The 23,923-nt window shown below is 32.1% G+C and overlaps 1 protein-coding gene across 7 annotated transcripts; it reads right to left on the bottom strand.

Moving 5' to 3' along the window:
• Window positions 1-1,337: 1,337 nt before the first annotated feature.
• On the bottom strand, window positions 1,338-23,898 carry LOC133184321 (rho GTPase-activating protein 17-like). 7 transcript variants are annotated; one of them, XM_061319345.1, is made up of 19 exons: window positions 23,759-23,898; window positions 16,418-16,559; window positions 16,012-16,088; window positions 15,329-15,440; window positions 15,140-15,216; window positions 14,726-14,846; window positions 14,413-14,481; window positions 13,680-13,761; window positions 13,423-13,550; window positions 13,199-13,246; window positions 12,852-13,000; window positions 12,668-12,742; window positions 12,438-12,554; window positions 12,168-12,247; window positions 10,671-11,336; window positions 9,355-9,520; window positions 6,616-7,049; window positions 3,604-3,633; window positions 1,338-1,860 (listed from the first exon to the last, which is right to left on the bottom strand). In XM_061319345.1, the coding sequence occupies exons 1-19, from the start codon at window positions 23,827-23,829 to the stop codon at window positions 1,847-1,849; spliced, it is 2,658 nt and encodes an 885-aa protein (XP_061175329.1). In that variant the 5' UTR covers window positions 23,830-23,898; the 3' UTR covers window positions 1,338-1,846. The 7 variants fall into 7 exon arrangements, with proteins under 7 accessions (XP_061175329.1, XP_061175328.1, XP_061175330.1 ...); XM_061319344.1 differs by lacking the exon at window positions 1,338-1,860 and adding an exon at window positions 1,872-2,422; XM_061319348.1 differs by lacking the exon at window positions 1,338-1,860 and adding an exon at window positions 1,873-2,422 and having other exon boundaries at window positions 11,055-11,336.
• Window positions 23,899-23,923: the final 25 nt, after the last annotated feature.

The raw sequence follows: 23,923 nt of genomic DNA, 5'->3' as shown, positions 1-23,923 counted from the left end.
GAAGACACAGACACAAAAGTAGACTACATGTAAGTTGTGTTGCTAAGCCTTTAAATAAAGTATCTGAAGCAACAGCGATTTAAAATTAATAATTTATTATTATAAAGCACTGCATATACAAGATAGCTTATGCTAGAACTATTTCAGGCAATTATCAAAAAGAGTATTTGCAAAAAGAATCCTGACATTTGGCAACATACTTGAACACAGTGCAATACCAAATGCTTTGTAAATTAATGAAACACTGATAAAATATGTTTATTCGAGATTGACTTCTCCACATACAAATAATATCAATTCACTGATATGTTACCATTCAATTTATTTAAAAAGAGATAAAAGAAAATGAAAATGTGCACTGATGTGACTTCTTGTAAAATGTGTTTACTATCTCTTGGCCTAATATTGCATTTTAAATCATAAGTCCATACAGCTCAAGAATCAATCCTTTCTCTCAAAATCCTTGATTTGCTTCTCAATCTATATTTTTTTTTTCAATTTGACTTCCTTAAAAATTCTTATGCAAACAATATGGTTTCAATAAAAGTGAATTGTTGAGAGGAAATTTCCCAGAAAAATTTTTCTCCCTGATAACTTACAATAGTTTAATTGACCATTTAATATATTATTTTTCCCAGAAAAAATTTTCTCCCTGATAACTTACAATAGTTTAATTGACCATTTACATTATTGAAAACATTTTTCTTGAAGCATGTCTTGCATTTTTTCATTTATCTGGTGTTTGATGTCCATAAACTTTTCATACTTTCATCTTCTTGACCAGAGAAGAGGTAAATTTCAACTGAATTCAACTTTTTCAATCAAATAAATACAGTTGAACTTTGGTATCTTGAATATGAATAACATGAATACCATGGATATGTCAAGGTGCACATCTTAACCTCAATATCTCAAATCCTTGGATATCTCTCGTTTTTTTGTTTTGTTTTTTTTTCTTTCAGTCACGGTGAGTTCAATACAATGAGATTTAACTATTTAATAACTATACCAATATATAAACTACTACAGATCACCTTATTTTCCCAAGAAATGCATTTTGTATTTATAAGCGAGACAAAATTTTCACGAATTCTGGTTATTGGTATATATAAGATATATTAATAAAAATTTACGGGAGAATGAAATTTTTCGAGAGCAAACAGTCTTTCGTAATTACAGGAAAATAAAGTTCTCATGAATAAAAAGTGATTTACAGTAGTATTTTGTTAGCTAATTCATGTATTGAACTGCATTTGTTTCATTCACACTTCCAACCAAGCTTCCTATATGTAAAAAGTATTTTCAGCACAATCCTTAGAGAAAAATTTCACTCTGGGTACAAGTTTAAATATTTATTAAATTGCTCAACTGTAAGTTTGTGAGAATGAACCAGAGTAAAAAAACATTATTTCTCTATTGGATAATCAGCAGTGATCATTACACTGTTATGTAACTCAAAAATGTTTATCACAAACAGAACAGAATTATCTGGCAACATTTAACACAAACTTGTCTCTAATTACACGTACACAGTACAAAAAAATATCTCAACTATAAAAAATATTACACATATCATAGCAGTCAATATGAACATTGTGAGATACTGTGGCTCACAAATATTTTGGGAGACAATGACAAATGATTTGATAATTTTTTTTCCCAATTAACATATATGAAAATCCTTTACATGAGTATACATCTGTATCCAAAACAAGTTTTTAAATGTATCTACATTGTATTTTTAAGTAAATATTTATTTATCATTATTTCCTTATATACATATACAGTTGCATAATTTTCAGGAAACTATTTTTAAAATCTTGAATGATTCACTCTATGCTTTCCATCATATTCCATATTCTAAAACAAATACAAAGAAATCCATAAAACCAGCAAGCACTTTTTTGTGCAATAAATACGAGAAAACAATAACAATTGACAGAGTGTATATTGTTCTATAATGAATGTACCCTGGTGTTAAGTTCGAGAGTTCACTATAAGTTCACTATAAGGGTTAATTAGAAAATGAACAGTGTCTAAGATTCATAGCTGATGAAAGCTCACTTTTTTTTTTATTATTTAAAGTACACTTTCTGATTCATAATATGCAAGTTTATTTGAATTTTGTAAGTGGTGTAGCCCTGGAAAATGGATAAAATTACATATTCCAGTGATCATTAGACATGAATAGTTTCTCTAAAATTTCTCCAAATATTATATGCCAAAAAAGTCCATCTTAATTTTTTTTTCTAGTTTTCTATGTTGTGTAAAATAAAAATTACAACATCAAAGAATGAAAGCCCACAAAATTAAGAACAAGAAACAAATGGAATGCATGAAAGCAAAATGCAGTTAATGAAGGCAGGCCAGTCAAGGTTAAGGGTACCAGGTTACAGGGTACCAGTTTTGTTTAAACACGCACCTGCAAATAAGGCAAATTATTAAATAACACAACAATAATCTCAAAAATCAAAAATGACATGCAGTTTAATTCAATGATGTTAAACAAACAATCTGAAATTAAAAAATATTGCTTACCAAGAATTAGCTTTATGACACTTTTAGACTTTTAAAGTGAAATGAAAGAACATAAAATAAATGAAGCAAAGGTTAAAATTTTCAAAATCAAATTTTATCTTGTTATTAACCAAAATACATGTGTAAGTTGGTCATTTCCAAGGCAATTTTATGTATATAGACAACTTGGCTACACACTGTTGTCAAATTAAAAGGTCAATATTTTCAGAGATTCTCTGACTCGGTAATGCTGGATTAGTAAGATGTTACAATCTTGAAAATCTTTCACACTGAAGGTTAAAAAAATCTTGAATATATACTTATTATAAAAGACTTATCTTTAACTTTTCAGCAAGGCTCACTTGAGCCAAGTTGTCTGCATGCTGATAAACCAGTAAACAAATCTTTGTTAGAAAATTCAGTTGCTCTCTAATATTAGCAATTTCATGCATACAAATTAATAAATGCTTTCAAAATAATACAGATTTTAGGGTAATATAAATTTGGTTATTTGTATGACAAGCATGTGCAGAATGTAGTGTAAATGGTGGTAGCAATATTCAAACTTAAAAGAGTTTCTTTGGTGAAAATTCAATTACCAAAACATAAACTGTGAAAATCACAAACAGTAGGCTAGCTACAGGAGAGAGAGAGAGAGAGAGAGAGAGAGAGAGAGAGAGAGAGAGAGAGAACCAAACATGTGGATGGACAGATATTGCTTAGGGAGTACTCATGTGAGTGTGGGTAAATCAGTAACCAATCATATGCCATAAATTTAAGTGTAAATATATGGCAAAAAATGCACATCCCCTTTTTCAGCTAGGTTGTAGAAATACATTTCAAAAATCATGCACTCAATTCCTTGTATGATGAAATATTTTTATGCTAATATTGCTCTTGCAATTCAGACATTCCAGACCATTGGAAAATATTGACAAGATACTTAATATTTGTTCATTCAGATCATATAAAGTAAGACTCCAGTATGTTGATCATGCTGTTAAAGTTTTGGCCAGACGTTTGTTTACTCTCCTTCAACCACTGGCCAGGGAAAAAAAGAATATAGTATTCATTCAATAAACTTACTACTAGTCTGTTCTTGAATGGTGGTAAAAACTATAAATTATGAAGTGAAATCAAGATTATTTACAATTTATACACAAACTGTAAAGAAAATCTTCCCTATTAAAATGTTCATAAAAAATGCCCTGCATTTGCCATAATAGCAGCATCAAATATTTCCAAACTGAGTAAATGTTAGCCTCCAATTAATAATACACAGCACTTTTATACAGTTATTGTGGTCTAAATACACCAGTCTTTGGTTTTTTCCTTGTAGCATATATCACACATTTTAGTAGGCAATATGTTCTCTTAATCATCTTGGTATTTTTTAAGATAATAATAATAGTTTCCATACATAATGTGAGCAATATGTAGCCTTAATCAGACCAGTATATGGCATTTTACCTTAAACCCATGTCTTGCCATAAAATACTAGAAAAGAAGACAGACTTCAAACAATATTGTATCAGTATTAAAATATATAGCCGATTATTCTACTATTAAATATTTTGATTATTTTGAACCTCTCTATTTAAGACCTGCAAAATTAGCTATTAAAAATTATCACTGAATAATGCAAATCTCTCTGTTAAGCACAAATTCTGTCATCATGTATGGTATATAATTACATGATGTCCATTATTCATGCATATATGATTTGCCTTCAAGTTTTTACATTTAAATGCGACATCCTTTCATAGAATGTTCAACCTTACATAAATTCACAGTTTCAACATGTACTACTAATTATTATGTATACCAATAAAAAAACTGAAGAAAATAGCAAGCAATAAAATATAACATATCTGGTATTAAATACATATGTATATGAATATTCCATAAGAGAAAAAAAGATGTATACTAATTAAAGCAAAATTGCAAGATCCCATACATGTATAAGGGGGTATACTCACATTACGTTTTGTAGAAATTAACATACAGTACAATTCGTTTTTTATCATACCGGTTTTATATCATACTTCTTTTTTTATCATAGATATCTGAAACACAAAACCATTTCTTAATAATTCATTATAAATTTTGTCTGTTATTATCATAGGTAAAAGTATACACTTCGCTTACTATAATAGAAAATGTCCGTCCGTAATATTTTTTTCACACCTTTTCACTCTTGGGACAATCAACAAAACAAAAGATAACACCTATCTACACCTGTGGTTCATGCACTGTCGCTTGTCTATACACAATGGCTTGATTTTCACTTTGAAATTTGCCGATAGTGAAAGACTGGGGAGATTAGTCACACCTCAGTGCACTTACCTGAGCGATTGACAGGGAGTCTGTTTATTTCATGAAGTACATGACAGGATAACACGGACTCTTTTTTTTCATAACTTATTTTCTTCTTATGTTAATCCTGAATTGTACGTTCGTAATAAATACGTTTTACCAAATGTGTTGAAACTAATTTTAGTGTCAATATTAACCCAAGCTTTCTTACGCTTGGTGCCTGGATCAATGTTCATAGTTAATTACATTTACAAAACTACCCGATTAATTAAGAAATAATTAAGTGAAATTAACTCTTTCACCAGTCTGTCCAAGCGGCTTTGAATGCATATGCTCATCAGTGTCTCAATTAATTTTCATTATACGGCGACATTAAGTGTAAATAGGTAATTTTTTATGTCTACTTTGGATGAATAAAAGAAACAATTTGAATGCATGCTTTGTTGCTGTGTTAATTTATTTAATATGTGACCAAAAAAATAAACCCCCCCAAAAAAAAATACGAAACGAAACATTGGTAATTTGAATTGACCATAAATTAAAAATGAAAGTAGATCAAAATAAACAAGATGGATGCCAAGGGATAAGATTGAGTTTGAAGCGTATTAAGCTTTATTTAAGTGAATTTATTTATAATAAAAAGTTGAAACAGTAAGTAAATATTGTGAAATGATATGTCAGTTAACTTGTATTTCAAACAAACCTAAAAAATCGAAATTATATGTAACGTAAGATGTATAATACATCCAATAATTTAAACAAACGTCGTATCGTCAGCCGTCCGACATGAATTTCAGCCGACTATGGTTATTATAAAAGTCGCTTATTATAAAGTTTTGGCCTGACAAATAAACCATGATAATAAACGAATTGTACAACCTTGTGTATTATCACAAATTCTTTGAGTTCTAAATTTCCATAAGTTTATAACAAGCAAGCATGTTAATGTTGTATCATGCATAATACATGCTGCTATTTTGACATACAATGTTGGTGAATACAATGCGCTTTACCCCTGTCCCTTGCCCTAATGCAAAGGTAGTGCAATAACCAGATCATCTACGAAGTGGTGGAGGTATCTGACATTTCACTAACCTACTAGCATATTACATGATTAATAATTGAAATGTTTTTTGCCCGTTTACCAAGTGGCTTTAAAGACTTTTTTGGCTATTTCATCTGTTTTGATAATTTGCTTTTTAAAAAAAAGATGCTTTTTTATGATTATGTTACAACATCTAAACACCAAAAAGCTTTCACTTAATAGCAAAATATCTATCAAAGACTAAAATATTGCTATAATTCTGAATAAAAATATAAATGCTGGCACAGAAAATGTACCCCTAAAAGCTGCACATTTTCACAATACAGAGGGTATATAATACATATCAGTAATAATAATGATTCACAACAATGCTAATACTGGGGAGTGTGCATAGCATTGTACACGTGGTGCTCTGGCAAGCAACAAGGATTTGATTTTCTTGAGTGATAAAATAAATATGTCACCAGCCTAGGAAGGGGACACTGATTCAGTGCTAAAAATATCACAATGTTTACATTACAAATGAGTTTCCTCATCTTGAGTGGCTACAGGAGGTGTGTGAGGTTCCTTGGGTGGCATAACAGGGGGCTGGGGGCGCTGAGGCCTTGCACTACCTTGATGTAAGCGGTTAGAAGACAAATGCTCATTGGACGAGGATTGAAGTCGCCCATCAGGAGTTAGTAGATTACCAGATCCTTGTTTATCTAGGGATTCATAAGAATTAGTGGATAGTCTACCTTGATCATTGTCAGGGAACGAAGAAATCGTGGGTCCAAACTGACTGGGAGTGCCAGTGGAAGCTGATCGCTGATGATTTGGTACCGCTGGTGGAGGAACCTTTGGTCTGTCTGGAGGGGGGACAGAGGGCCTGTCTGAATGAGAATGTCTCTCATGCATCGTTGCTGATCGTTGTGGAGGGTGACTTCCCATGGGTTTCTCTGGAGGAGCGGGTTTGTCTGGATGAGTTTTGGGTTTACTCTGCTCCATATTTGGCACAGTCTCTCCTGGTGAAGCCTCCACCTGCCGGGGCCAGGTCTGTGCCTGGGGAACAGGTGGCCGAGCTTGTGCTGTCACCGCAATGCTGTAAGGTCTATCTGGTAAACTAGGTCTCTCTGGGGGCGGGGGTGCTGGCTTCCTTGGCAGTCTCTTCTGAACTTTTGAAACCTCAGCACTACAGAAGAAAAATCACTATTAAAAAAAGAATTGTTCATATTTTTTTTTAATAAAAAGAGGCCTAAGTACCAAGGGCTCACACCCGCATGACACACACCCGCACGACGACGGACGAAAACAGATAGCAATAGGTCACCTGAGTGACTCAAGTGACCTAAAAAATGCATATTGTGCTCGGTTTACGCCTCGCCTAATTTGCATTTTCACAAGGACCCCATATACAGCTAAACTTCGAAATCTCGAATACAGATATCTCAAATACCCCCGATATGTCCAAGTAAGACCGCGGTCCCGAAGATATACGCTTTATAAATAATTAAAATAAACCCCACTATGTCGAACACGGTAATGTCGAATACCCCGGTTATCTCGAAGTAAAATTGTGTACCCATTCATTAAAATCACATGCGTTATCTCGAAGTCAGGATAACTTTCCGCTCTGATGATCAAGTCCGTTAGGTAAACTGAATGCTCTATTGATAACACCCACTTGTCAGTCACGCTCGGGTTACCTGTGTTCCTGTGATCAACAGCTAATAGCGCGATAATTATACGAAGTATATGTATGGCTTACCTTGATTTTAATTATGCAAGCCAAAGGTTGTGTGTATTAGTCTAATGCATACGCATGGATGACACGTTAATTGTTTTGTGACTTGGGTACGTTTATCTTGATAATCACTACTTAATGCTATGTGAAATATGCGCGCATACATAGTTTATGCATATGAAAGTGAAAATTATAAACATCGAAGTAAAACAAAATTCTGTAATTTTATGCAATTAGAATTTATTTTTCCTATATGAGCGTGCAAAATTTACAATCGTCCGTACAAACTATCATGTGAACGTGTGTCGCACTGAAAACTTGTGCTATATAGTGCCCTGTGATTCAGTGTTGTTCTCTTTAGACAAAAGTGCGTGATTCTTATTTTGCATTTGATTTTATTATGGTAAACTAATTTTATTTTAACCGATTATACATGTATGATCATGTTTTTCCAATAAAAGAAAATGTATATTTCGTTTTCGTTATTCTGACAGCGACCGGTTTTAAATTTACTATGTATAGACGATATCCGGTTATGTATACATGGGAAACGATGCTGGCGGTTGACTTGCCGCGTTGGTAGAAGGATTATACTTCTGTGCATATTATACAAAGGTTTTATTTTGTGAATTATAAAGAGGATGCAAAAATCTTTTTATTGCTAAATACATGTACATGTATACTAAAGAAAACATATACAGAATTTCAAACAAGAAGGAATTTTGACATGTCTTTACAGTTAAGTACATGTTCACTGCACTAAGTTTATTTGAAGTTCATTTGAATTATAACCCTCGATATGTCGAACCCCGGATATCTCGAAGTTCATCAACGGTCCCGTCAACTTCGAGATAACGAAGTTTAACTGTATTTCTGTACCTCTTTAAGTGTGTACTTAATGAATTTATCTTGTCGATGATCTTTCAATAAAGTTCATTTTCTCTGAGCAAAGCAAACTGTTCCTTAACAAATTCTTACATTGTGACGTCGTCTGATCCTTTTGTGATGACAATTATTAGGTTCCTTAATAAATCAAGTGAAAACAACATATGAAATAATTGAAATTTGATATTGGGTAACTAGTAGGGGGTATACTGATATGATATCTGGTCGCTTGGTCATGTGGAGGAGGCATATTAACAATATCATATCAGTGGGCAGCATGATATGGTTTTAGTATTCTCAACAAGCAATGAAATTTCAGGATTTTAATCAGAGGCAGGATAGGTTTTCTTTTCAATGTGATGATAACATGTATCACTTAGTTCTTCCTAGAAGACCCAATTAGCTTCCATTTGCAGATACCAGTTCGAAGAAAGGTTAATCTACATTTCACAAGGATGTCTTGATTTCAATTTGTTGCCTACCTGTCAGGACTACATTGGCAAAAATTTCTAAGATGTTTCCTGCATACATGTATGTTAAACAATGAATCCCTTTGGACCCATAATCTGACCATGAGCGTCATAATTTGCCGATTTGAAAAATTGGTTCCTTTTAATGATTGATCTTTTCAAGTATTAGTAATTTTGTATTGATGTTTTATTCAGGGTTGTCCCTAAGACCCGGTGGCCCGAGAATTTTCCCCCCTATCATTATCCCCCGGTTATCCTAGTATTCCCCCTCAACCCCTTTAAGGGTATGAACCCCAGATCCCCTTCTACTACTATTGTAATGTCCCATGGCTGTTATTTCAATTCTTAGGGATAACCCTGATGATTACATTGACAAAAAAAAACACCAGAATTCTTACTATTCCGAGTCATTGATGATTCTGTGTTCCACCTGGGTCTGGTTTGGTGGGGTAGTGGGAACATCATTTGTAGACTCAGCAGTCTCCTGATTGGTCAATGACTGGTCCAAGTCCGTCAAATCAGAACTGTTCATTTTCAGAGAGGCCATGGTTCCAAAGTCAACCTCTGGAAATAGGAAAATGACTTTTAGAAAATAATACATGCATTGGACATACAACACAAATAAATATTCCAGAAATAAACTGATGATATAAACATCCAGTGCTTGAAATTAGCTCAAAATTGTTGAGAAGTCTTTCTGAAGAATTGAGTAGAAAAATAAATTAAGTTGCATATATCTCAATATTGAGGATAAGAATACAGACATTAGAATCACAAGATACTATACAACATGTGCTATTTAAAGGGTGGTTTCTGTGTTTAGATTCTTACAAAGTAACAATTTTCTGCAATTCCATTCAATCAAGAGGTCAACTTTTCCAAATATTTGGTAACTACAGAAAAGACCTTATATACAGAAAGCTTGCTGTACACAGGTTTATATACAATGTATAATATATATAAACTAAGCTACACAAGAGCAATATTTCATGGATATTGGATTGAATATAACAAAGGCATAAAATAAATACTGTAAAAATCATCATGCTATGATTAAATAAATCCACACAGTTCTGAATGAAACACAAGTATGGAAAAGCACACACTGCAGAATTAAAAGTGCAAATCAAAATTATAAGCTAAATACTGATCACATCAAAATTTCACTTGACTAATTCATTATGATACTAAAGAGAATATAAAACAAATATGAACTCACTGTATTACATTGTTAATCTAAAATAATGGAAGGAAAATCAAAGGACAGAGACTGTCTACTGTGGAGGAAGAGGATAGCAGGACACAGCACAGGTGAGTAACAGTGTCAGGGAAGCTTTTTTTCTTCTTCTCTTGAATTTCCAAATAAGATACCCTATTGTAAGCTTTTAATTAGAAATGTCAGGACTACATTTGTATTACTTAAATAACTTTTCTGCTTTAACATTGATATAGTATTTCAACATGGAACAATGATATTTGTAGTAAACTGACATCAATTTAGGTTTGATCTGAATAAAGGTGAATATACTGCTATCTGAATTATCCTTTATTGAAAAGCAGGCCATGCAAACATTTTTGCTTTTGAAAAAAAAAAAAACAAAAAAACATAAATTAAAAAAAAAGCCTATTTTCAAAACCAAACAGAAAGGGTAAACTTAAACCAAAAGCAAAAAGAAAACAAATAGGACTTTGAGGACATCACATGGGAGCTAACCTTGACTGACACAGCGCCGGGGCTTTCCTGCTATCCTGCTTCCACTCTCTGTGTTACTATTGTTTCTAACAACAGCAGAAGCTGGTCTGTGCATGTGGCCATCCCACAAATCTCGAACTTTGGTTCGATAGTCAGATACATTTTTGTTGCCTCCCAGTGAGTGCAAAGCAAACATAGTGTTATACACATCACTGTGGAGATCTTTTGCAGCTTCACTCTGGGGTGGCACAGATCGGCACCTCTCTGAGTTCCCTCTGTTTCCCCTCACTTCCTCAGCATTAAACTTAGGAGTATGAATGAGGTTAGTACTACTAGAAGGAAAACCACCACAGTTGCTGAAAGAGGCACGCCCAAATTGACCACTAGGTGGCCGTGTTAGTTCACCTTCAGAGCTGGATGCGTTGTCCTCATCTGATGCACTGGTAGATCTCTGGGATGGCATTTTCTGGTCCTCATTAAATACGTCAGACACAGAGGCAGAAGTAACATGGGAGGATATGGCTCCCACTGCAGTCATGCATGCCATTTCACATGCCTGACTTACTGACCCATGCTGTGGCCCCTGGACTATGGGAAGGACAGTTGCAGTGACAGGTGTGTGCGACTCCTTGACCCCCGGAGATTTGGGGGGAGCAGTCCCACGAGTAGTGTGGTTAAAGTCAACAGCTGCACCAAAAAATTCATAAACACTATGATAAACTTTTTATAAATCATGCTTATTTAAAAATATCTTATGTGTTAACTTTGTTTTAATGCTTAAGTGATATACATTTTTTTTTGTACCATGCTTTTCTCTTAAATTGAGGCCAAGAAATGTTCTGAAAAATCAAAAGCATTAGAGAAACATTCTTCATTGAAGGAACATTATAATTCAAACAAAGTGAATTGATATATAAAATGGAAATTCAGTTGTTGAATAATGAATATGTGTGTTTATTAAACATGAATAGACTTATACTTTCTAACTTGATACCAAGGCTTGCTATATACTGTTCTTGTCATTAGTGAAAGCATGTACATATGATAAAAATACTTCTTTAATTCATTTGTGTAACACAAACATGTATGTAAATTGCAGAAATGTAAATAAATAATACAAAACAGAATATACATGGAAAAAACATAAAGAGAATCAAACAAACAGGTTCAAAAATAATGATGAGTGCTAAAAAATTAAAAAAGAAGCAAATCACTTGAGGAAGAGGAAGAAAGAGATCGACGAGGAACAGAAAAACGACGTGTAGGGGAGGGGCAGGGTAGAGGTGTGAATGTCTGGTAGAATGTGAACGGATGTGCAGCGTCTGAAATGAACCATTCCTACAAACTTAGCTAACTGGTTCAAAGTACAGAATCGTATTTGTGAACAACCTTTCAGAAAAATTTAAATGTTTTTTTATGAATTTAATTTGTAGAATTTTAATTCGAAAATTTTAGTTTGCAACAGCACACACAACAAACCAAGGTCATATAAGACAAGTTTTACTATTGGCTTCTTACCTTCTGGAAAGAACCAATTACAATGTGTGATGAAGAGTTCTATCATGTTACTAATGGTTCCACTTGTCACCATGTTTGGACTGTAAAATAAATTTTGGTTTAACACTACTGTTATGGACTGAAATCAGGAAGTTGCTTTTCCTCATTCTCTAGGAGAATTAAATTTTTACAGTATAATCAGATCTGAAAACATTAATGGTATATCTCATGGCCATTACCCTTTCATTTTGTGAGTACTTCCGAACATGACTTAATTTTATAATTTCTTACCCATTATCTCCCTCTGACCACAGCAAATTTGGTCCAATGACAATGGCTATGTTACTTGGAGTCATTTTATTTTCATCAGACTTCTCAGCTAACTTAGCCAAAAATTTAATTAAATACCTAGCAAAAAAATATATATATGTAAATAATACATATAATGTTTGGTTGTCAATAAAATATCATGCATTGTTTTAAATAAAGATTGATGTAAAATATTTTTTGGCGGTACCTACCTAAAATTATTATAATTTTGTTCAGGTAATTTACGTATTGCAGCCCACAAATGTTGCAATTTCTGTTCCTGTGGCCTGGAAACATTATCAAAATTTTATACACATATTCATGAAACATACAAACATTTTATCCAAAAGTATAACTAACTTTTAATAATGAAATTGTCTTGGTCCCGGGACTTACAGTTTAGCAGCTTGAATGAAGTCAGGGTAGAGTTGTGTTGTAAGCAGTGGTTCTGGGAGTTCCCTGAAATATTGCTTCAGAGCACCTGCTACAGTATGTAAATCTATGGCATACTCCTCCATATCTATCACGTTAGCATCAAAAGCATTCTGAAATGTAATGAACATGTGATAGCATATAGTGAACATTCACAAGGGTCTAAACTTTACCTTTAGATTTCTGCAGTATTGATGGAAATAGAGACACTTAAAATCCTTTCTGAAATTCATTAATTATATTGGTCACAGTTTTTTTGAACAGTCAGTGATCCTTATTCTTTGAGTGCTATTCACTAATGGATGACATACCTTCAGTTTCTTTACTTTTGAAGCCATTCCTGCTATTCGAAATAAACCCTACAAAAGAAGGTGAAATTAGATTTCTTTTCAATGTTTTTCAAAGAACTGACTTCTTAAATCAAACTGAATCCATTCCTTTATTGGTTTCTGAGCACTGATCAAATCCAGATTTATTGTATTTTTATTTAAATATGCTGTATGCATGCTTAAACAATACTTTGGGGATGACTAACCTCTTCCTCTAGGCCCCCTTCTATGAGGGTTATTACACACACTTCCAGCACCAGAGCAATATCCCTCCCAGTTACCCTCAGGTGCTCCTCCAAAGGAACCCCATACACTTTCTTAAGTGGATTACATTCTGTAAAACATATATATTAAGTTAACAATTAAGTACTGTAATACCTAGAGTATTGTAATACCTAGAGGAATTCATGTCCTAAAAGATATGCAAACCAACAAGCTGTTCAAAAATGTTTATGGCACTTACCTAGTGCTTCGTTTAGTTTTGGTATTGCTTGATCTAAAGCCTCCAGGGCTCTCTTGTGATATAATCTTTGAGCTTCCAATAACTAGATGGTAAATATAAAATAAGACTATACTGTGCTTTTCTACTTGGCATTTATTGTAGAATTTTTACTATGGTAAAAATAACTTTCTTGGGGCTGAAATTCAATATTTATATACATGTAAGAGTGATTTTGTGGGGACTTAATTTGTGGTTTTATTGTAATGAAGATTCAGAGTCAATGCCTAAAAAAATGCTGCTTCTCAAAGGTCTAGACAAAGTACATGTATTTATACTTCATATCATACCCTTACCAATGAAAGAAATTTCAGCATTTATTGTCTATAAAGTACATGTAGGTTGTAAACTGTAAGTTGATGAGAAAGCACAAGGTCAATTTTGTAACTGTCTTTGAAAAGGTCATCGAAAAGGTCATGTAATAATAAAGCTTACATTAAAATCCACGTCTATCATGTCTATAGTGACTAAAAGCATGGAATGTTTTTACAATCTAGGTCAAGGTGACACATATTCCCCCACCCACCCTCTTTTTTCAGGCACTATCTGCCTCATAATTGAAGGCCTATCTCTCACAGTTAAAAAGTATGAAGTTAGACAATTGTAAAAGGCAAAGAGATGGACAGTCAGATAAATAATGATCACAATGAATCCTTCTACCAGGCAACAACCAAAAAGAAAAGAACATGACACTTACGGAAATTAATTTACTACTATGCTCAGCTTCTTTAGCTACAAAGTTAAACATTTCTGTGGCTAGGTTATCCTACAAAGGAAACAAAAAAATTAAATAAATAAAAATTTTACAGTCTTTGCATTCTCTTCTGATGCAATTTTTATTTTTCATTACATACACCAGGAGGCTATCTATACCTAAGTTTTATTTTCTCTTTTTTTTTTTTTTTTTTTTTTTTAAATCAAATTTCAAATGTAACTGCAGGCTATCTATCCCTAAGTTTTACTTTTCTCTTTTTAAAAAATCAAATTTCTGATGTAACTTTGATGCTTACCCGAGCTTGGTACATTTTATTACATGACTCCTCATACTCCTCTTTGAGTTGGTCTGCTTTCGCTGATGCAGTCACCATGTTGGTACCATGGACCTGACTTTGTTTTACAGCCTGGTTCCATCTACAGTAAAATGTTTAGGTAATTAATATACAGATAAACTTTGACATTATAACATCAATATCTTAAATACCTCAGTATTCTGATTTTTATGTCCCTACCACTTTTTCTAAAGGTATTTAAACCTCAATATCTCAGATATCCGAAAATTTTTCTCAGTCTCACGGTCTCATTGAGTTTGACATAACATGGTTTGACTGTATGTTAATTCAAGATATTGAACAATTGAATCATATTCTGGATCTAATTTGTAAAGCTCAATGCAACATGCAACTTAAAATCATGTCAACACTCACCTGCCTTTACACGAGTCCATGTCCAAGGTAAGCTTGGACAACTGCTTTTTACACTTATTTATCACAGGAATTTCATCCTAAAATTCAAACACAAATTCTAGCCATTATAACCAGTAAATATTATCAAGTAATTTATCAGAGAGGATCTGAGCAAATTTCACTCTGTTTAGTGTTGGTACTGGTTCTTACTTCTAGTATTTCTTGTATAGGGGCTAGGACCTTTTGTTCTACATCGATTTCATATTGCAGTAGTTCCTTTGCCAGTGTGGTCTGGCATTCCCCACATGTCTGGAACATTGAGCTGAACAAGAAAGTTGGGAAAAATTGAATCAAACTTAAGAAATAATTTTTATAGCAATTTTCATTTCAAAATATCAAACTTTGACAATTTTTTCTGATATTTCAGTCTATCCAATTTTGTTTTTATACTATAGCATGTGATGATTTCCTCCTTTAGTATGGAAACACAAGCAAGAGTTCAGTTATTTGATGCAACATCAACAATTTAATGAAATAAATTATTCTGTTTTAAACATCAGTAATTCAAAACACTGACTTACATTAAAAACACTTCTTGAAACTATTTGTCTAGTTTCTTTATACCTTGTTTTTATTAGCAAACCAATCTCTGCATAGATTTTTTTTTTTTTGGGGGGGGGGGGGGGGGGGGGGGGGGAGTGTCATCATTTTGGGAAAATTTCAAACCAAAGAGGATTCAGTAATATAAGTGAGACAAGTACTTTTGAGTAGAAAAGTATCAACATTTTTTTGTCATAAAATATAGCATTCACAAAGTCATAGGCCAATTAAGACGTCTGATTTCCTATATACAAATAACTGAAAACAGTTTTTATTCTGAATATTGAACTTACCCCATTACAGAATCTGTTCCAAGGAGTCCACTGCTCTCGATCATCCCTAGACCTAGGGCATTCTCTGGAAGCTTTTTCTGAAATAACAAAATTTATAAGAATAAAAAGCTATTAATTTTTGTTTTAACTGAAATAATTACAACTCCTTAATTTCATTCTGTTTCAAATTCTAGCTCATTCAACAACTTTTCCTGCCAGATGGTGTTACAAAGCATCTTAATTTTTATCCACAGCAACTCTTACTTATGATTTTCAAGTCAAAAAGCAAAATAATTTTTCTGCAATGTAGTAAACTCCTTTTATCAAAATATGCATCCATGGTTATTTAATTTCCACATACTGCCTTCCATTTGCAGATTTGATGAAAACTATTACAAGTAAAAGCTTATGGATAGAAAATTAATACCAGTCTCTTTTCGAAATCTGTGCCTTGACCCTGAAGACAACCGGCAATCTTTTTGGCTGTAGACTGACATACTGATTTGACTAACTCTACTCGTTTTTCTACTGTCTGGAGATCCTCTGATAAAACTTCAGACTTTTCTGCCCTGAAATACAAAAAACATTTCTAGATATTAAGTTCATCATCATTTTCCCTGCAAATACACTGAAATTTACAAGTCTTAGAACACTTGTTTATGCCACATTTATAGTCAAAATGTCCAAATATTCTTGGCAATTCTTGGGAAAAAAAGAAATTTGTTACATTAAAATTTCACCCTCTACCAAGTAGCATCTGATTAAACATTTAGTATGGTAGTATATATATAGTGGCAATTTAACAGGCGTTTAATAATAACAAAAGACAGGCATTTGATTATAATAAAAGACAAAGATTTATATCAAAACTTTTTGTAACATTTAGTGCATGGCTTGCTCATTTTCACTTCACAAGTACCTTACATACATGCAATGATGTATTTATTTCACAACTAAAGGATGCAAATAACAGAAAAAAAAAGATGCCTATATTTTAATACATCTGATATAATGAACTAAATTTTTAATCGTATTTCCAGAATATTTTGAAAAACAAATAAAATAATCAATAAATCTTAAAATGGAAAGACGGTTCCAGGATATGGAGTAATTTATGTCTGTCAGGCGATCTGTAGATAATCTATTTCTATATTTCACTCAAGGTTTTACTGAGAAAAGGGCAGTGATTCACCTGAACAAAGGAATGTAATGTGTACCTAAAGACAATGTTCTGTGTAATATTTATTCTTCTACACACTAGGGGGGGTTCCCTGTAATCAGAAGGGTGGTGTTCTGTTTGTTAATGCACACCTCTAGTCCTATTATCACTGTACAACACATCAATACAACTGTCAACAAGACATGCAGATTACATAACCTACATACTAAAGCTATCAATGACACCTATAAAAAGGTAACTAATCAGTAACTCATCAAGATTCTACAACAGAGTCACTCTTCATGTACACTTTTTTTTGAACAATGTACGAACAATTCTTCTTAACATGCATTTACATGTACTTGAAGAGCTATAATTTTGTTGTACTCATTTTGTTAAGATAGTTAACATTTATGTGGTTTGTGCATGTGAATATATGGAGCATATTTTAAAGCTTTAATTCATGCCTCTTAAAAACAACAAATTATATTTAATAACTGCCCTTGTAAATGCATTCTAAATTGTACAAGTACACCTCTCCATTATAACTCTCTGAAAGAGACACTTCCCAATTTCTCTAGTTTTCCTTCCCTAAACATGGGATACATAGTATTTGGTCATCTTTCCTCATTTATCACAATTTTATCAAAATCTAAATATAGGATGCATTTGCTTCTTAAATCTAGACTAGAAATCAACTTTACAATCCAAATTTGACACTTCCCCCTTGCACTTCCATATATATCAAACAAAAACTTCTTACAGTCACACTTCTCTTCTAGAAACAAATTGTATTTATCCATTACATAAGGTATTTCAAAAGGAAATTGAATGCAGTGTAATCAAATAATCAATTATATTTTTTCTTCCCAATTTCAATAAATTATGACTCTATCCATATTCTACTTTCTTTACTATCTCACACAGGTGTTTCTATACAACTAAAATTTTGGGTGTCTTGGGGGAAAATTGTTTGATCTTATGCTTGATTCAATGATAAACAATGTTTCAAGATTTTAATGAGATGTTTCTGACCAGAATCTTCTGGCCTCATTTCCTCTTCACCCTTTCCAAGCTTCCAAGTTGTATTTTCATAACAATTTCAATTACAACATTTTTAACTTAACTGCTGATACCCTCCCTATCAATAATAATCAAATGGAGATTATCGTTTCCTGGATACTTCCTTCAAGTACTACTTAACATGAAGCATCCAATGTTTACTTCCAGAAACTGATAAGCAACAAAAATTGGAACATTTCACATCTTAAATATGTTTCCCATCAAAACACATAAAATTGTAGACCACATGCTTTTTTTGTGATCAGAAATATAAAAATCCTGAAAGTATACAAATTACTTTTAAATCTATAAAATAAAATTCAATTAATCCCCTTTTTTTCAGAAGTTCTATAGTTAAATTTGAGAAAATGATCTAATATCCATTTCTTTTGGCAACATACAGAGAATATATTTTGTTTGCTAGTAATATTTTAAACAAAGGACAACAAAATAAAATAGGGTTGGAAACAAAAATCTTTCAACGACTGCATTATTGTCATTAGGGTGGCCCTCATTAGCAATACATAAGTAAGGGTTGAAATATCTTTTTGTCTTTAACTGCTTTATTCAGAATAAAGAACCAAATCTTATGATATAATAACAAAGGCACTATACAAATTCTATTTAGTTATTTGCCATCATTGGAGAAAAAAAATTTAAAAGAAAAACGTAAAATCTTGAAATAGGAAAAAAGGTCACATGTGTGGGACTTAGAAAATAAGTGTGCTATAATGTTACATGTAGTCTGAACCCTGCACTTATATGAACCAGGACTAGCCCCCGATTCAAATCATGTAATACAGTGATAAAGATGCTATTAAACATTTATGCTAAAATACTAACTTAAATAAGATATTTTCATACATGCATAACATGCATGTTTCCTTAAAAAGCTAAAACATGCACAAAAACAGCATTTGTATCAATTCTAAGTTTCAAATATTGGACAATAAATATTTATACAACTTGAAAGATTTTACTTTAAACAATATTTTACAGGTAATAAATCTTAATGACTTTATGTACTTGTAAATCATAAAAACTGAGTTTTTTTTTATTGATTAAAATATATTGTTCAATCACATTCATAGTACCAGTAGATTCCAAGTAATGAGTATTTGACTGCTGAAATTAAAAAATTATATTTCATAATTGATCATTCCTCTCCAGAACGGTGGGGAAAGGGATTAAAAGACTGTAATCTCACTGGAAATATTCTAAATCAGTTCAACAACAGCACATCAATCACTAGAATTAGTGTGTTCTCATGTTATCTACTTACTCACTGACAGTTTCTCTATAGTTACTGTGAAAGTAAATTACTGCTGTCAGAAGTGTCAAAATTATACAGAAATCTAATTATTGTGTTAAAATGTGTCCAAGTTAATTATAATGACAATTTCATTAAGTTATTTTTTTCTTTACTTTAAAACTAACAGAAGTATTTCCTTATAAGCTCCAATTACACATTCACAAATAAACAAAGAGGAAGTATCAGTTTTATTTTGGTCAGCAATCTATTAAAATGTGTATCACTAGCAAAAAGCCAAAGCCCAAACCACATTATCTTTTAGATACACAATTTCCTGCAAAGATTTTAGCTCTTTTGTTATTCTTCTGGAATACATGCTGCGATTGACTGAAATTGAAAATAGGCTTGGGAGTTTATTTTATTTTCTGTTTCGATCAATCTCTCTGGAAAACCATAAAAATTAATGATTATGAGAAAAAGTTAATTAGTTAATAACATGCCAGAACAGATCCTTGGCTTCCTTTAATTTATATCATAGTTAATAAAAAGAGAATATGCAGGAAGGTATATGGTACATTATGAAAGAATTCAACACCAAACCGTCAATGTATATTGACGATCAGTTCCGATTATATAAGGATACATAAATACACAAATCTGGTATCCAAACATCTGGACTTGTTAACTGGGATGTTAGATGGATTTCTACATAAAATGCGGAGTAGACAAAGAATGAGAAGGAAAACCACTACAAACTGTGCAGAGTTAAAGAAAACTTACCAAAACCTCTTAAATAGGGATGCCATGCTCAAAACGGGTCACCATGCGCCAGAATTTAACTGTAGTGTAACAGAATATAATGCATCACATACTTATTTATCAGTCAATATACACAAGTCACCAGAGAACCTAAGAATGCATTAAAACTAGAAAAACTAAAAGTGGTTCAGAGTACTACAAAAATTTATGAAAAAAAAAAGATTTCTGTAGTTATGTGAAGCAATGAAAATGCATGCATCTTTAGATTTCTTAAAACTACTTACACAAACACTTCAGTTAATCATGCACAAAAAGTCCTCAAAAAGCTAAGGTTGATAACTAAACACATTAAGGTACACAACAACATTCATTCAAGCATTCATCTACAGAATCCATACAGTCAGACACCATGTTAGTATGGACAGCACGATGTAACAAACACATAACGTACCTACAAGGCTAAAAGCCAGGACTCCAGAAATAGTACTATTGGGTAACATAGAAACAGGGTGTGTTTACAGACATGCATCACAAACTTATATCACACAGACGTGTTTACTTATTTATGTGAAAAATGTATTTCAGATATTTTGCAAACATGGTCTTGTTCTACATAATAAATACGGTATTTTTTTAAAAAAATTAATTCATAGCTATTAATACTAGATGTATAATTGGTCAGTGATACAATTACCCAAATCTTATATGTCAACCTTGTAAGGGGCATTAGAAGGCAGCATTTCCCTTATATCATAACTTAAGGAAATATTACAGTGAATTAAGGACTTAACAAATGAATAGATTTATTATCCTATAGTTTATCACAATCAATATTCACAAATTATCTCTTACATCACTTTCAACACCTACTTTTTAAATTAGATTAATACAATATAGCTCCTTTAATAGATATCAAAAGCTTTATAAACAATACTGTGTGATATTAATTGAAAGTTATGATTGAAAGGTTGTATTTAAGTAAAATTCTCAGTTATATTATATTTTCATATCATATACTTAAAATTTATGCCCAAGTTGAACAAACTGCAGTAGACCTTTATTTTAAAGTTCATAATGCAGTCCATGTGAAATGATTGTTGTAAAGGTTCTTCTAGAATTAAAATAAAATTAAATAATATAATCATATTTTAACCAAGATTGGTTGTCCTGTCAGTTACAGTAAAACTTTAAAGTTCTCTTTTGTCTTTAAATTTTATAAATTGATTTGGTAAAAAGTGCTAAAGATGTAGAAACCTCCTTTTTCCCTTTAAGTTTTAAAATGTAGAAAACATTTTACATATATGGGTCATAATTATGTTGAGGATAACAATAATCATAAAATCAATTATTTGTATCAGTTACATATTTGCATGCAATGTAAAACAACATTTTGTAAAGGATGATATACTAGTAATTCATGTGTAAGTCACAGTTTTTGGAAAATATTGCTTTAATTTAAAATATCACAATTAACAGAATGAACAATCTCTATCAAGCTTAGCCAAAATTTAATAATCAATAAACTACTCTTGAAGGAATATAATATTATCTAAAATCAAACCTTTATTAAAATGATATTGAGGAATAGTGCCAATTCTTTTTTACTGATCATTTACAGACCCTAAAATGTGCTTCTACGCCTCAGAAATGAAACAAACTGTACCGTTCACAAAACGAACAGTAACGTTCACAAACAGAAATGTACCATTCACAAAAAGAAATGTACCAATCGCTAAACAATCTGTTCTGTGCTAGAAGTTTGCCGTACTCTTCAAGAACGGTTCTCAAAATAGTTCTGCAAGCCAAGCCCCAAGGCACTCCAAATCATGCATTTTCATTTATTTCTTTCAATGGTGTCCATTACATGAGGATGTGTGATTATATCCTTAGTGATTCAAAACATTATTGTAAAGTATTATGAATCTGAACTTTCAACTGGTAAGATAAACTATTCAAAACAAATTTCGACTTCCAAAACAACTCAACATAGTTTGAGGTGATTTTTTTCCCCTATGTACCAACGCATTGTGCTCGTTATCAAAGATTTCAATATAAGATGCAATATAGTGATATTTTCCTGTACAATATGCGACGTTAAAAAGTTAATATAATTCTTTGTTTATTTCTTTAGCTTTCTTCCACTCTATTCTTGTAAAGACGAACATTCTCGGAAATGGAGACAAAATAAAAGATAATAAAATTAAATCCGTGTCTGTTTTCAAAATCAAATCCTTATAAAAATCAAATTTTATTCATATATATCACAAAAGTATAAAAGAGAAATGGTTACCAAAAAAAAATTACAACTTGAAATGGCAATGAACATATAAACCCCCTCTCCTTCATAAGAACAAAAGAATAAAGGTGGTGTAATTTAAAAATATTTGGGTTTGCACTCTTCTGAACAACCCTAAATGTTACTGCAAACCTTAATTATATAAAATCCTTTCATGTATTAAAAAGTAGAGGAACTAAACTTTAAAGATTATCACAATGTTTTCGTGAAATTTTCAGTTACTATAGGTTAGATGTAATTACCAAAATATATCTGACTATAAATCAAAACTTTTTTTTCATACATGTCATTTCAAAATTTTAATAACTTATCAAAGGATCAGCAGGTAGTTCTTCATCATTTACTGGAAAATAAAGATTTGACTTGCAGGCCTATTTTATTCACATAAGAACAAATATGTGGCTTATGTATTATTATTGCAATTGCATTATAGTTTTATAAATACATGCATACTGTTGGTACCATTAAGAACGAAAAGTTTGAGGTTTCTACCTAATACAAAGTATATGAACCTCTCTCGATGTTCATTAATCACATGGACAACTGATACAATAGAGAACGTACACAGTGTAAATTATCAATAAAATTTTGCAAAGTTGGATCAATAAGAGGATTTGCGACTTGGTTGTTTTCCTCTCACACAGAAAACAATATTGATCCAATCATTTAGTTGCTTTTCACCTTCAGAGTATCTAACACTATTTATTATATGTTTTTGCCTTTATACAGTGGATATAGCTCATAGGATATCATTTTCATATCTATGGTTGTGATGTCATAATAGTTTTTGCGTGAATTTGATCAAGTCAAATATTGTGGATTTACCTATATGAAACATTGTAAAACATTAAATACTTATGTGAGAAGTGATAGAATCTCCCATGGTTTGTGGTTGGATATGATTTTTATCCAACTCATAGTCTTTTTACTTTGCCAAGGCTCAGGGATAAAAACACACAATGAGATGGATAAAAATCACATCCAACCACAAACCATGGAAGATCCTATATTTATACAATAAAATCTGCTCTCTGGCATACACATTTGATCATGTAATTCCTATCATCCATAAATGAATTGGCATTCTTAAGACCCCAAATGAAAATTTTCAGTGTACATCCAGAATATTCCATATTGTAAACGAACAGTATAATATAATAAAAGAGATATGCTTTGTTAGCTCTGTAAAAAGAATCAGTGATAGAAATATATATCATATACAAATATATACAAACCACACCTTCCCAAATTTTGGTCTGCAATTTGTTTCACTCTCAGGAAATTTTTTCGCAGATTCTCCTTTTTAAGCATGGCTTGGAGATGAATTACAAGTTGTCCTGGGTTTTATCTCATGCAATTCCACTGCACGGTCATCGTCTGTCAACTTTCCTTGTCACAGGATTCT

Source organism: Saccostrea echinata, unplaced genomic scaffold (assembly GCF_033153115.1).
Source record: "Saccostrea echinata isolate AGI-Se365-2 ecotype Australia unplaced genomic scaffold, CSIRO_AGI_Sech_v1 ptg000010l, whole genome shotgun sequence".
NCBI classification, from domain to species: Eukaryota; Metazoa; Mollusca; class Bivalvia; order Ostreida; family Ostreidae; genus Saccostrea; species Saccostrea echinata.
This window is presented reverse-complemented; position numbering and strand designations above follow the sequence as displayed.

What these genes read in the sequence shown, in the direction of transcription:
- LOC133184321 (XM_061319342.1), bottom strand. Translation starts at nt 23,829, where the DNA reads ATGCTTAAAAAGGAGAATCTGCGAAAAAATTTCCTGAGAGTGAAACAA. An exon ending in CTATACAAGAAATACTAGAA is followed by an intron (nt 15,217 to 15,328) that starts GTAAGAACCAGT and finishes TTTGAATTTTAG; the next exon opens with GATGAAATTCCTGTGATAAA. An exon ending in ATCATCAATGACTCGGAATA is followed by an intron (nt 7,050 to 9,354) that starts GTAAGAATTCTG and finishes TTTCTTCTGTAG; the next exon opens with TGCTGAGGTTTCAAAAGTTC.